The 15,425-nt window shown below is 38.1% G+C and overlaps 1 protein-coding gene across 9 annotated transcripts in view; it reads right to left on the reverse strand.

Annotated features, from left to right (window-relative positions):
* Window positions 1–7,706: 7,706 nt before the first annotated feature.
* The window catches only part of SCYL2 (SCY1 like pseudokinase 2), a 58,170-nt gene continuing 50,451 nt past the window's right edge, over window positions 7,707–15,425 (reverse strand). For 5 of the 9 annotated variants that reach the window (XM_019641726.1, XM_019641722.1, XM_019641727.1 and 2 more), the window contains 5 exons: window positions 14,705–14,805; window positions 13,293–13,359; window positions 13,074–13,169; window positions 11,980–12,099; window positions 7,707–10,964 (listed from right to left, as the gene is read on the reverse strand). In XM_019641726.1, coding sequence (XP_019497271.1) covers window positions 10,320–10,964; window positions 11,980–12,099; window positions 13,074–13,169; window positions 13,293–13,359; window positions 14,705–14,805 — 1,029 coding nt within the window. In that variant the 3' untranslated portion in view covers window positions 7,707–10,319. The remainder of the gene's footprint in view (window positions 10,965–11,979; window positions 12,100–13,073; window positions 13,170–13,292; window positions 13,360–14,704; window positions 14,806–15,425) is intronic. The other 4 variants (XM_019641725.1, XM_019641728.1, XM_019641729.1 and 1 more) reach the window with 3 other exon arrangements.

The following is a 15,425-nucleotide window of genomic DNA, read 5'->3' on the forward strand; positions in this document are numbered from 1 at the left end:
TGCCTCACCCGGGAAGAGCGCAATGATGGTGCCAACTTGGGCCAGTGAAGCAACGTCCTCCACAACTAGACTGAAGAACAAAAGGATAGCAACTTGACTGTTCCCCTTCCCCCAATTCCCCAGCATTGTTCCCATCCCCCCAATTCCCAAATAAAAACCTTAAAAAAAAAAAAAAGAACCTGTCCAAAGTTACAGAGTTTTTGGTGGAGCTGGGATTTCAAACCAACTAATTACAAATGTTCACTTTATTGTACCATGCTCCTTCCAGTCCACAATAAAACTTCGTTAGTCCCATTTTATTTCAGCTCACTGTGAGTTGGGTACTAAAATTCAACTGATTTGGCTCTATGTTTGTAAATTATAGGAACATAATTTAATATTATTCTTAAATAAAGTGTCTCTATGCTTTGCAAACATATGCTTGCATACACGGATACCCTAGAAAGATATCAAGTTCTATTTTCAGTCCATCATTGTAACTGTCTAAATATTAGATGTCATTAGTTCTTTTCCCAATTAATAAAAATGTAAAAGTCAAATGATCAAAATATAGGATGTCTTACACAGCATGGAATAATTTCTAAATATTTTGCATTTTTCATAGAACAATTTACTTAGAGCATGAATTCCTTACATTTTTTAATCACTTTTAACTTCATTTTCCACTGCTCCTCTGAGCCTTATAGCTACCTACCTGGAGAATTAGGTTGGACAGGCTACTCCCCATTGAAGCCAAGGTCATGGAGAAAATCAGTGATGTACTTAATTCTTGTGATGGATTGGGCACAGCTGGACTAGAAATCATACCCTCATCTGCTGGCTGTCACCGGTTGCCTTTAACAAATTATTTATCATTTCATCTTGGAGATCCCACTCCCCAAAGCCCCCGACATAAAATATTCAAATATCAATTTTTCAGTCTGTTTTCTGGCTGTAAAAACGATAGAATTTATTTTTTCTTTAATGTGTGTGTCACTGCCTGGATACTCGGAGTATACAGAGGATGCCAAAAAGAATGTATACTCATTTTAAGAAAGGAAAAACTGTATTAAAATTGTAATACTCAATATATATCAATAAGAAAAGATGAATACAAGTCACATTTGATTTCTGCAATTACAAGAGGTGCTCCAAGTGGTTACCATCAGTGTCTACACTTCTGATTACAGCGAACTACTGCGTGAGCAATGTTGACCAAAGTGTTAACATCTCATAAAATGGGTATACATTTTTTTGGCACCCCCAGTATATTGGTTCAGACTTGTCTGAAGTCCCTATTTGTAAGTAACTGGGGAAATACTGGTTCATTTTTATCCAGTATTATTACAGTGTGCAAACACTTTCCAGTTTTGCTTTCCACATCATGAATGGTGACTCGAAAAAAAGATTCAAGGATAACTTAGGTTGTGTCCAAGGCCAAGATATCCCAGAAAATCTGATAATTTAGTAAATAAATGCAATTGCATCATAATGATGCAACCTGAAAATGTGGAGATCAAGATCAGAGTATATTTTGGAGAATTTTTCACCACCTTCACTTTTCTTGAAAGTACAGATGGGACTCAAGAGTGCCCAGGTAATTTCAGTGAACAGGGTACATATTTAGGGCATCAAGAATTAAGATGGGGGCCAGCCGAGTGGCTTGTTTGTTGAGTTGGCTTGGGAGTGCGAGCTCTGAGCAGCAGGGCCACCGGTTTGGATCCCACATGGGCCAGTGACACTGCGCCCTCTACAGCTAAGATGGTGAACAACAGCTCAACCTGGAGCTGGGCTGCTGTGAGTCACCGGGGATGGCACAGGCTGTAGTGGGGCTGCCGTGAACTACCGTGAGTGGCCAGCAGCCAGCATGAGCTGCCATGAGCCGCACTGAGTGGCCTTCCAGTGGCCACCGACCGATCTGCCTCAGCCGGGAAGAGTGCAATGATCACAATACTAACATGGGCCAGTGAAGCGACATCCTCCACAACTAGACTGAAGAACAAAAGGACAGCAACTTGTCTGTTCCCCTTCCTCGATTCCCCAATAAAATCTTTAAAAAAAAAAATTAAGATGGAACAAACCTACACACAAGTATTTTTTGCAAGGTCCTGCCCTTCTCATAGTTTAAATACTAGAAGCCAGATATTCTTATCCATCAGTCACAGCATGCTGGTGTTCAAAACATGTACCTGAAAAAGGGCCAACGTAATGGACCATTACTTAGGAGACAGTGACATCTTCTGGTAGTTTATAGACTAAATACATTTCAGCCAAGGATTCCACCCCACCCTCACCCTCACACCAACCACTGTTTTAAAGGAATAGGTTTATCTATTCAGCGTACCTTTATTGAGCTCAAAAGTGCAGACTCTTAAATTTCAGAAATGTTCTATGAAGTATAAACTAGCTAAAAAACCCCCACTATACTTATTTTGCTCCTTGTCTTGCTGTCATTCCTGGCTGAATCTAGTAGGAAAGGTTTTAAGCAGCCAACATTCATTCCACTTTTCCTAGTAATCAGAAGTCATTTGACCAGATTTTCCTTCATCAAGCAGTTTTCATATAATCTCAGAATTCAAAAGGACCTTGGGAAATACCTGCTCTAATACCCTCCCCAGGGTGTCTAGTTTAATTTGGGAAAATGTGATTCCTAAGTGATGACTTGATCGCATCAGAGCCAAGTTTTACAAGGCTCCAGGCAAGGCCGAGCTCAGGCCTCATCTCCTCTGAAGCCCTCCCGACTCCCCTGGTCTAGGTGAGGTGTCGCTCCCGTCGATCTGTCATTGACTGTATCACGCTATCCTGTAACCGTCTGCTTACTCAGCTTTTTTTTTTTTAATTCAGCCACATTTTTTTTTTAAAGATTTTTATTGGGGAATTGGGGGGATGGGAACAGCACTGGGGAATTGGGGAAGGGGAACAGACAAGTTGCTGTCCTTTTGCTCTTCAGTCCAGTTGTGGAGGACGTCGCCTCACTGGCCCAAGTTGGCACCATCATTGCGCTCTTCCCGGGCGAGGCAGAGCAGTCGCCGGCTTCTGGATGGCCGCTCACTGTGGCTGCTGGCCGCTCACGCTGGCTGCTGGCTACACACGGTAGCTTATGGCAACCCACTTCAGCAGGGGCTACAGCCTAGCCATCGCCGGCGACTCACGGCAGCCCAGCTCCAGGTCGAGCTGCCGTTCACCATCCTAGCTGCAGAGGGCAGTGTCACTGGCCCTCATATGTGGGATCCGAACCGGGGCCCTCTGGCATCAAGCCAGTTCTTAACCAACGCGCCACTCAGCCGGCCCCAGCTACATTTTTAATACAGTGCAAATTCCTCGAAGGCAAGGCCTGTATCTCATTACGATTTGTGATTCCCAAGAATCTCATAGTGCTGAGCCTAAAATCTATTTTTTGTCTTGTTTTCTGAAGAATAAATGTATTGGAATAATGCTAGGTGAGGTATCTGCTCTTCATTCACGCAGATATTATTTTAGAGGCCTGCGGCCCTCATAAGGAAGGCGGGGATATCTGCTAATCACCTACCCTGTGTGCCAGGAGCCTGCAGGTGCTTCACGGCTTGAACTTCACTCACCCTAATGGGCCTGGATAAGGCGAGATCATTTTACAGCTGGAAAAACTTAATCTGGTCAGTAAGTGAAAGAGACAAGATTTAAACTCATTCACTGCAAATATTTATACTCTAACCTATTCCAAAATGAGTATGTCTAATAACATGATACAAAACTTGGGGGGGTGGGGAGGGTCGGAAATCAGAGCAAAGGAGAAATAAAATCTAAAAATCAGCTAAAGCTGGAATGTAAGTATCAAACAAAGCATACAATGAAAGTCCTATGGATTCGCTCCACGTGGCCACAAATTTGGCTGAACCTCCCAGCTGTCAATATGTGATTTGTTACATTATTCAGACTTCAAAAGGGCAAACCAGTGGCTTAGAAGTACATTTACTCCTGAACTGAAACCTGAAATTTCCCGTGGGTCCTCAATGTAGCGATTGCTGTGTGAGAGGGAACCAACGTCATTCCTGGCATAAATGTCACAAGACAGTCTAAAGCTAAGTGTGCTAAAAGGAACGTGATGTGTGGCCCAAACAAGGTACCAGACACAAAGGTCTCCACAGTGAGCTTAATATCACTTGGAATTTGTAGAGAAATGGATGGATTATTTAATTTGGGCCTCCTCCATAAACATTTCTCAACAATGAGATGTTGAAGGTTGGCCAATAGAGTTCAAGGTTGTTCTCTGACAAGTACCTGGGGTACAGATATCATTAATAATGAAGGGCAGGTCCGTATAATACCTGGCGCTGGGGACAGAGATGACATCCTCTTCTGAAACCAGAGCAGTGTAATGAGGATACCGCCTCCGTTATAGGCCTTTGCATCTCATGAAAACGTCCTTAACAGTACCCACTGTTAGGGGCCAGCCAGATGGCTCAGCTGGTGAGAGTGCATGCTCTAACAAGGTTGCCGGTTTGACTCCCGCATGGGATGCTGAACTACACCCCCGGCAACTGGACTTGGAGCTGAGCTTGCGCCCTCCACAACTAAGATTGAAGGACAACAACTTGATTTGGAGTTGATGGGTCCTGGAAAAACACAATGTTCCCCTTCCCCAATTCCCCAACACTGTTCAATTCCTCAATTAAATCTTTTGAAAAAAGGTAAAAAAAAAAAAAATGTACCCACTGTTAGAGACAAGATTTTCTTAAAAACAATTTTGGAACTGTTCCACATGTGAACAATTGTGTAAAGCATCCCGCCCCACCTCCATAGAGTATAAGTGCTATAATATTCACCTGAAAAATTTTAAGACCATACAACCTCCCCCCTTCACCCCAACTTTATCTAGTTCCAAAGTTATGCACTCTACGCTTCCAGTGTGTGTGGAATGCCCCGTATTTTGAATTTGGTTTGATTACTGCATTTAGAGAGACTGGCAGGCTTTAAGGATAGACTCAGAAGAGGCCTGCATGAAGGCTGATTCCCACGTTCAAATTCTAAACTTCAAAGTCTCAATCTCATTTACTTTTATATGAAAGTCAAACACTGGCTTTCCTCGCCACCTAGCCACCACACAAAGGAACATATCCAAACAGTAAAAAGTAAAGATAAAAATTGGAACTGCATCAAATAGGTATAATTAAGGTAGCTAGACTGTATTTCCACTACAAGCACATTTCAAAAGAACTTTTTAAAGGAAGTTCTTAATATAGGCTAGGTGTCGATAATTCCATATGGTTTTTGCTGGCAGCATAAATATAGACCATTTAGTATCATTTTAAAATGGCTTATAGACTCAGGAGTGTATCAGTGAGGGCAAGGTCAGGAGACAGAAACCACACCAGAGAGTTGAACAGGAAATTTTTAATAAAACACTTGTTAACTAGTGGGAGGGCGTTAACTATTTAGAGGGATAAAAGAGGAGTTTAAGGAGTCCAGAAATGACAGTTGCAAAAAACAAGCAGCTATCTCCAAGGTGAGACAAAGTGAAAAAAATTTAAAAACTGAAGTCTAGGAATGGCTTTTTCCCTCACCCCATGCCCATAGGCTGAGTGCCAGGCTTCTTTGGAAAAGGCGTGGTGTCCACAGGAACTGTCAGCCTGCCAGTGGTGAAGAGACGTGCCGGAGGGCACAGGCTAGAGTGGCAAGACCGTTGCCTGATGAAATGACCGAGTTGCCATGGAAGCAGCCCACTGGGGCTGCTCCGCAGTGGCAGCAGGGCTGGTGGTGTGACCTGAAGCACAGATGGAACGCCTTTGTTGGGGCGGCTGGGCTCCTGTGGGGAATAGACATGGAGAGCCAGCACCCAGAAGTGCAGTGTGTTCTCACTGATGGTTACCGTGCAGCTTCAGGGCCCTTGATCTGTGAAGCCCAACAGTCGGCTACGCTGGTGAAGGAGACACGTTTACAGGGTCCAGCTCCAGTCTCATGAAGCAGGGCAGAGGATGGATTTGGAGCTGGGAGACAGTAAGTCGGTAACTGCCACAGTTCACTCTTTGGCTACTTGGTTTCCACATATGCCTACACTATGAGTTTCTAATACAGCAGCTACTGGTCGCATGTGGCTACTGAGTACTTGAAATGTGACTAGCCTGGGGGCCGGTCGAGTGGCTCCTTAGTTAAGAGTTGGCTTGGGAGCGTGAGCTCTGAGCAGCAGGGCCGCTGGTTCGGATCCCACATGGGCCAGTGATGCTGCGTCCTCTACAGCTAAGATGGTGAACAACAGCTCGATCTGGAGCTGGGCTGCCGTGAGTCACCAGCGACAGTGTAGACTGCAGTGGGCTGCCGTGAGCTACCGTGAGTGGCCAGCAGCTGGCGATAGCTGCCGTGAGTCGCTGTGAGCGGCCGTCCAATGGCCGGCGAGCAACTGCCTCACCCAGGAAGAGCGCAATGATAATACCAACATGGGCCAGTGAAGCNCCGGCGAGCAACTGCCTCACCCAGGAAGAGCGCAATGATAATACCAACATGGGCCAGTGAAGCGACGTCCTCCACAACTAGACTGAAGAACAAAAGGACATCAACTTGTCTGTTCCCTCCTCCAATTTCCCAATAAAATCTTAAACAAACAAACAAACAAAATGTGACTAGCCTGAACTGAGATGTGCTAAGTGTAAAATATATACTGGATCTCAAAGACTAGGTACAAAAAAGGATGTAAAATATCTCATTAAATCTAATATCAATTCCATGCTGAAATATTTTGGCTCTATTCCGATAAATAAAATATTATTAAAATGAATTTTGCCTGTTTTTCTTTTTAATGTGGTTCCCAGAAAATGTTCAATTATATATGTGGCTTGCACTCCAGCTAAATCCTCCCTGAGTAGCTGAAGCAACTGGGCTGCTTTGGCTAGAAAGTTTCTAGTATCCAACAAACTCCCTTTTTGCAATGTGCCCCTCTCCTCAAGGTTATATGCATTAATTGTGGCGTACACTGCAAGCACTGCTAACCCGTCCCCCACAGTCATCCTCACCCACAATTCAGAGCAGCAGCCCAGAGGCTGACTTTGACTAAACATTTGTTCGGTCATTTCTCTCTTCAATGTCAATTTTTCCAGTATAGATATATGTATGGTACCCAATACGTATTCAACGTATACTTGCTACATAAAACAGTCTCAACAGAAGCAACTCAAGAATTCATACAATAAAGGATATAAAGGATGCAACACGGCAGAGAGCTTGGACTGCAGATTAGGAAACAACCTAGCTTCTCTGTTCCTGGCTCTGCCCTTGGGTTAGGCCATGTAAGTCTCTGGGCCTGTTTCTACATCTGCTTGGAGAAAGATAGGGCTCAATTATTTATTTCAGTTTTATTCAAACTACAGCATGAAATCCTTTTAGAAATTGCAACCAGGGTTTTTTGTTTGTTTTAACGAACAGGATAGAATAAAAAATAATAGACTACACTAATTTACTAGAGACATTTTCTGAAACTTGTTTCAGGTATATATTGGGTTGTCGGAAAAGTCATGATGCATTTTTGCAACGAAAAACACAGAAAAAATACGTCTTGACTTTTCTGACAACCCAATATTTTATACTGGTTTGCATTATAAGATATATTTCTTACTGAGTGTTCCAGTTACAGTTTGAAAGTCACTGACTATAGATAATCTTTTAAATTCCTATATAGTAGTTTGAATACTTTCAGATTCGTTTTGCTCTAAAATTATTTCAAGACTAGTAGATCACGAAGTAATTCATGAAATGACAACTTCATATGGAAAGTTTTATTCATCAAAGCTAAAATTTATTCGGTGCATACTCTGTGCTTACTATAGGTACTTTCACATATACCATTTTCCTTTAATATGTAAAAGCAACCACATGAGGTATTTTACAGGTTAAAAACAAAAACAAAAACACCAACGTAACAAAAACCTACTTCCTTAACTTATTCAGGTGAAAAGAAGGGTTATAAGCATTCCAAAGTAAAAACAAACAAATCCAACCCAATCAAGTACACAGTCTATTTCCATTTCCTTTTATACATCCTCTACATATGTCCAACACTTTAGCATTAGAAGAACCAATTCAAATAAAAGGGAATCGTTCTTGTAATTTGTGACTACAGATGCTTTTTAAACTACCCATTTTCTTACTCCTAAGCACAAGGGACTTAAAATGCTGTCAATATCTGAAATAATTTTAAGGTGATCTAGTGCTTTCAAAATTTTGTCCACATAGAAATACGAACCTAAAAATAGAACTATTTTTTAGAGGCAATTTCTCAACAGAAAAAGGCAATGATAACAGTTCAATCGATAGAAATACCTTCAAGAAAGTAGAAAAGAAGTATAAGAAAAAAATTACTAAAAATGTAGCACCATTACCTCAATGAGCAAATTTCAAGATGTGAAAATTACCTAAGAATTACATATTATATTTTTTCAAATAACCTACTTTTATATTTAGAAGTTCAAATTATATGTTGTTACATTAAGCTTTCTTTCTAATTAGAAATTCAACACGCTAAGTTATTTTACAAAATAAAAAGCAATTTCCTAATAAACAGTGACCACTGAATTGTTACAAAGAAAAATTCATTAGCATTAAGCAATTTTATTCCCTATGTAAACTTTTCTCTAGAGAGACATTAATGTTGCGTTACAAACAAAACAATCTGGTCAAGGTGTGAATGTACTTGACAGAAACACTTTATCTTCCTAGTGCGTCTCATTTTTTGGATAAGTATCTTCAGCATTCCTTTTTGTCCTTTTTTTAAAACCATGTAACAAAGTACAGCTCATACAGAAACCAGACGTACAGCTGACTTTTAAGTATCCTCTTACTGAATGCTGCCAGCAACATTATTAGCAAATTACATTTTATAATCAAGTACTGTATAGTCAATGATATATTTAGTATGTATATATGTATTTCAATGAATAAGTTTAGTATTAGCACACTAAACTACATATGATTTATTTTAAATAACTGCTGGTTTCAGATATTTAAAAACCGCAAACTATGGCGGCAACTATAATATATATACAATTCTCTGAATGATCACTTTCAAGTTATCATAACAGTGGAATATAACTTAACAAAATACAAATGACATTTATAGCACAAGGCTCCATCCGTGATTGAATGAATAATGAGCAAACCAAAGAAAAATATCAAAGGCTTTGAAAAATAAAGCATGTTTCCTATTAGAATTTCTTTCCTTCCTAAAAATAGCTAATTATAATGTTCAAACAAAAGGTTTCTGAAATTCCTAGAAAAGAAGTAAACTTCAGTTGCAGTAATTGATGAGGTCAGACTTTATCATGGTAAGCTCAAAATTAATCTCTTAGTAGCCAGAAGATACAACTGCTCATTTGTATAGAAGTAAAGTTTATTATATTTGAAACAAAACAGCAGAAATCTCAAAAGGTTACTCATTAAATATAGTTTAATTCTTACAAATCTCCTTTTGAAAATGCAATTCGTATATGCTGCAACCTCAGAATTTTGAAATCAAAATGAAATATGAAGGCAGTAGTCAGGGAAATCACATCAGAGGGCTTTGTCAAGTATCTGTACAAATCAGTACACACCTCTTCTGTCTGTGACACCGTAGGAAAAAAGTGAATCTAAATATATACAATGCAGAAAAATACATTACTATTTGAGGCAGACCATGCTAAAATATAATTTACAATGATTAGTTTGCATTTAAGATGGTTAATAATGCCTTTAGTTTGAACCAATGAAATCAACATTAAATTTTTGTATTATTTGCTCAGTCTAAACATTTGCAATTACTTTCTCAGTACTAAACATTAGTTCACCTGAGAAGTAAATAAGATTGGAAAAAGCAAGTGACCTGATTTTTTTGTCATTATGTTTATCACTTACTCACTCAGCTATGCTAAATGCAAACAAATCAATACAGCATCAAGATTTTTCACATATTAAAATGAAGACTAATGACTTGTGAAGGCAGACTGTACCATGTAGTATTTAATAGATAAAACTTGCAATGACCATCAACTCAATGTTTTAAATAACACTAAGATTTACAAGCCAAAATAAACATTTGATTAAAAAATTCTGCTTTTCAAGATACTCAAGTATCTTTTTTTCTCTTTGAGATTGGTAAGGGTTGGTCTTTTAAAAACCTGAAGTGAAGTTGGTAAGAGGAAAAAAAATCCTCAATGCTTTAAAAAACTCAACTGTTAGGAGTCCACACAACTACTATGGTGGCATGGAAACAGGTGTTTTCTTAGAACCATTCACTTCTCCCATAGAAGTAGTTCCTCCAAACCAACTATATAAAGATGGAAAGCAGCTCACCCATGATTAAAATTGAAGTAATCCTTCAAAAATAGGAGCAAGACATCTCACCCAAAAAGATCTTTTAAATCATTGCTAGCTGAGCTGCTGTTAGTCATAGTGGTTGGTGGCTGTGCAAAGTTCTGTGGGTTAAAGAAAGGATTAGCCTGCATACCAAAGGCAGGTTGTCCTATCATGTTCATCTGTGTTCCCATCACTGAGCTGCTCATACCAGGAGACCCTTGAGGAGGTACAAACTGATTAAGCCACTGATTGGGTTTCTGTTGTGATAACTGGTTCATGCTAACTTTGGGTTTCTGAGGGCCAAAGAGATTATTAAGAGCAGACATATCTGTGGGTCTCTGTTGAGTCGGCTTTGTGCCAGCAGGAGGAACACTCACAGCATTGAAGTTTGGCAGAGTGGAAGGTGTGCCCAGTGCCATCGTGGTCACGCCAGGCGTGCTTGGACCACTGAAGAAGTTCTGGTTTGTATTCACCGGCACGCTGAATCCTGAAGTCTGAAAGCCCATGTTAGCGTTTAGGCCATTTGTCATGTTCCTCTTTGTGTTATCGATTGGGGTAGAAAACATCATGCCAAGGCCCATGGAAGGAACAGAAGTGAAGGTACTCGAAGCAGAAACTTTAGGGGTACTAACAGAAAGGCTGGTCAAAGACGACATATTATCCATCAACGTGTCTGTCAAGTCCTTGGTCTGAAAAATATGAGGGAATTACTTTATCTCCAAGAATTCCAAATGACTTTATAATTAGTAAACATTTGATACGTTATATTATAAAGGACAAGTTAAAGTTAAGCTCAACAGTCTACACCAAGTTGGCAATTCATGGCCTACAGGCCAAATCCAGCTGCCAATACATATTTTAGTATGTGTTTACCGTTGAACATTTGTAATCAATTTGATGATAAAGAACACTCATTTTGAACTCGTTAAAGAAATGCTGTATCCCCTACCTCCCCCAAAACAGAACTGCGTTCTTCTCATTAGTAAATCTGTATTACAAAAAATGATACTCTTACTAGTCTTATATTTTGAACTATATCAAAATTTTGTAAAAATTTTTTTATTTTAACATAACTACAAAATATTCTTGATTTTGCCTCCTGGTGCACAAAGATTTTCTCAGATTTTTAGTGACTAAGAGATAACAAAAAATAATTTAAAGAAAGCTTTTAAGAAAAAGTTATTTGGGAAACCAGTAAGAATGTAAATTCTCTACAAGCAGGGCCCTCAATCGCTGCCTTAGTACCAGCACCTAGAACAGTACCTGGAACGTAGCAGGAAATAAATACTGGGTAGGACACATAAAAACTATTCCTAAACCAAGTTACAAACCCAACTATAACTGAAAAGCCAAAATTTGAAAATTACTTTTTGCTCAAAAAGACATAAATGTATGAATACTATATTCCTGATCATTCCAAAGGGAATAGAGTTGAATTGGAACTATGAAACTAATATATTTTTTTATAACCCTCCTGTTCATCGAGCTTCCTCTTTATTGGTAACAAGCACTATTACGAAACATTCCACATCAGGTGGGCTATTGAGGAGTTGCTGGGAAATCCTTTATACCCATACTTCTCAGAAACTGCACATTAAAGTATGCTTTGAAGTACATTTTTATACAAACACTAGGAGACAGACTGCGGTCTGCACTACCTTAGTCCTTAAGAGGCATGCTTGAAAAGAAGGCATTAACTCTGACCTGTTTGACTGGAGCAACGGGCGTGTGCACTTGAGGTTTAAGAGGCTGCTGGCTTTTCAATTTCTGTGCCTGCTCCTGTTCTTTTGCTAATTTTTGTTTTTCTTCAAGTGTAAGTGATACCTTAAAACAAACCAAAATAATCAACTAGTAACTTCATAATTGCATTTGTAAGACAGAAGATTTCATTTTTTGTAAAGTATAACTTGGTACGTTTGACAATACTACATAGTTTGCAAACTACTCCAGTGTTGGTGATTGCCACAGGTATATTATTTTTCAGACTGTTATAAGATTTAACTTTGGGTAGAAACTCAGGATCTGTGCTCAAATACTTCCACTATGAAAACAATTACTATTTTAAAACCAGTCATTAGAATCACGTTCTTCCAGACAATGAGAACATGATTAGGTGTTTTTATTTTATACAATCAGAAGGTTCCTGTTCCACTCTAGTCTATCTCACTCCAAAAATATTTTAGGAACTCACGAAAAAGCTAAGGAAGAAGCAAACAGCTTCTTTCACTGCTAATGGCTGCATCAAATTTGACGTTTGTCTTTCTCTTTTATCAACCTTGCTACACTACAAACTCACAGTATGTTCTCTTACAATTTTGTAAACCACAATGTCCAGTAGCTCCCTGGCTTTACACATACAAGTACTTTTATTTGTTGAATGAAGGCCCTCGGCAGAAATTGCCCTCGGCAGAAATTCAAAACTGACATTTTTTATATTGGATGCTAACCAATATTTCAATTAGAAAGTAAAACTTGATAGTTTATTATTCAAAATCAGAAGCAGAAAAGAGACTGGAATTTATCAAGGAGTGTGACTGACAAAGTACAGCAGAAAAGACAAAGGAGTCAGACAGTCTAGAAATGTTACCATGTGGCTAAGTAATAAAGAACTAAAAATCTTAAGCATGTTTATTCTCAACTAAGGTCAAGTCATGTTCCATTGATAACTTTCAAATTTCATAAAGAAAATTAAAGAATGTTTCTTATTAAGATGCTAAACAGTATTTCCCAGCAAAAGTCTGTGATTTCCAGGAAGTCCTATAATATAAAAGTACTAACGGAACAGTAAAGAAACTTACCCTTTTATGTTTATTCTGTAACCCATCCTCTTTATTTTCTGGTTCATTACCAGTCAGAAAGTCTGCTCCAATGTTGTTAAAGACTTTGTCAATCTGCTGAATGAAAAAAGTCAACCGCTTGAATGACATTTTACTGCTTAAGGATCAAAAAATCCCCTCAAATCAAGTCCACTGTCAAGTACCTTTTCCAAAAAATTAAATAATCTAAATTATTATTACCTGAGACCCAACATTTGTAACTTTTGTCTCCTCAGAAGGATTCATTTGGTTTCCTATGTCCAAAGATCTGCGGAGAGTTGAATTATGACAAAGCAATAAAAAAAATGCATATTTTTAAAATACTCATACTAAAAATAGTTCATTCACATGGAATTTATTAGAACCTAAACAAACTGCAACTTGATACTTTAAGAAGTCTTAAATTTTTTCACTATTTACTAATATTAATAATTGCTTGCCCCCAAAATTAACATTTGTACAAGTCTTTTTTTTTTTTTAACTCAATATTTGAGATTTACTGGAAAATTTGCTAAGGGTGTCATAAAAGCAGGCAAGTGTGGTTCTTACCATCAGAAAGCTTATACCTCACTGAGAGAGAAGAGAGAATATGGGGAAAAGTTTAGAATCTCTGACTCAAACAACAAATGCTATAATCACTGTGATGTGGGCCAGATCTATGCCTTGAAAAAAAATGGAGGATTTAGATAGGAAGAATAAAAAGAGAAGGTTCATTTATACCTCAAGTATAAATACTGGATGTTAAAATTCTTAAAAAATTACCTTTCAGTGTTTCTATGAATATAGTCAATCCACCAAACATCATAAACATATATATCGCAGAATACTCAGAGCATACAAAAGGCTATTATTCCACATAATTTTACACCTTGAGTATTTACTTCCATGGACCTTCATCTTACACTGGGGCAGAAGCTAAAGTTTCTATTTGGGGACCATGCTCATGACTGATATAAATTTTACTAACTTTCAGATGTCTTTTGGTTTAGGATTAGATTTTAACAGGTATCCTAAAACCGTGTGTTTTTTCTGGGGCAAAGACTACAAATATAGTGAAGATTTGATTTTAATAAACTGGCACTCTCCAGTGAATAATTTCACCTTTCCCTTCTTCCCTGGAATACAGGTATTTGGAAAATAATTTAGAAAATCCTCCCTTAAAAAAAAAAATGACACACAGGTGGATGTTGTGGTACTACATATGAAATTAATGCTCTGTAAATGACTCTAGAGTTTGAGAAAAGAAAAAGGGAGAAATCAAAACACCAGGGTTTTACAGACCTAAAAAATGTATTGGTGATCAGCACTAAATTTACAAAGCCAGTGGCTAATGGTGCCAAGAGATTTTCTCAGAAACAGAATATTTTTTATGTAGAGAAAAATGCTAAGATTATATACCTTTTATACTTTTGTACTCAGAAATGACATTAGTTTTTCAACAATGTTCTATTTGAACTCAGTTCAACTTAATATGCTAGAAAAAAATTTTAAATGTTTTATATGTAAGTCAAGTCGAAATCCATCAATTTTCCTAGTCTGTTCCAGAAATTCCACTATGACATAAGTTTAATCTCACTCCTAGACCATGTGCAATTCATACGCAACCTACTTACTTCTGCTGTTCTTGCATTATATGAAGCTGCTCCAGTTTAGTCTTATGTTCACACTCCAATCTATTAAGCATCTCTTTTATGACGGAAATGAAAGAATTGAACTGGTATGACAAGAAATTGATATGGTTATAATGTTTGAAGTTAGCAACAAATGTCATCTAATAAGGTGATTCAGTGAGTTAATCATAATATTCTCTATTATTACCAGAATATGACCCACTCATAACACTGATGTCACGAGAACAGTATATTTAAACTCAGCGTATCATAATAAGCTTTTACAGTAACTTAGTATGGTGCTAATACAGTCGATGAGACTTTTAAGTTACAGAAAACATGTCTTAATGACTTTTGTATCCACAGTTGTCTAACAGTTATTATTCAGGGGTCTTATATGAATTCATCCCCAGCGGTTTCTACATATTGATTTTCCTAGAATAATCCAAAATTGACCATCTGAATATGTGCATATCTGGAAGCAATCTACTTAATAATGAATAAAAATTACAGTTTATTCAGATTATTATAAAAATATTTGGCCAAAATAAACCTTGTTTTCTAAAAAGTTAGTAGAAGCATTAAATGTACATAATCTAACATTCAAATAATTAAAGTTCATAAAGTGCATCTAACACTGTCTTTTTTTTAACACTATGTCTTAACGTAGGTTACGCTTTGGTTAAACCTCTCTTATGACCCTTCAGGACCATCATAAACAATT

Source organism: Hipposideros armiger, unplaced genomic scaffold, assembly GCF_001890085.2.
Source record: "Hipposideros armiger isolate ML-2016 unplaced genomic scaffold, ASM189008v1 scaffold_63, whole genome shotgun sequence".
NCBI lineage: Eukaryota > Metazoa > Chordata > Mammalia > Chiroptera > Hipposideridae > Hipposideros > Hipposideros armiger.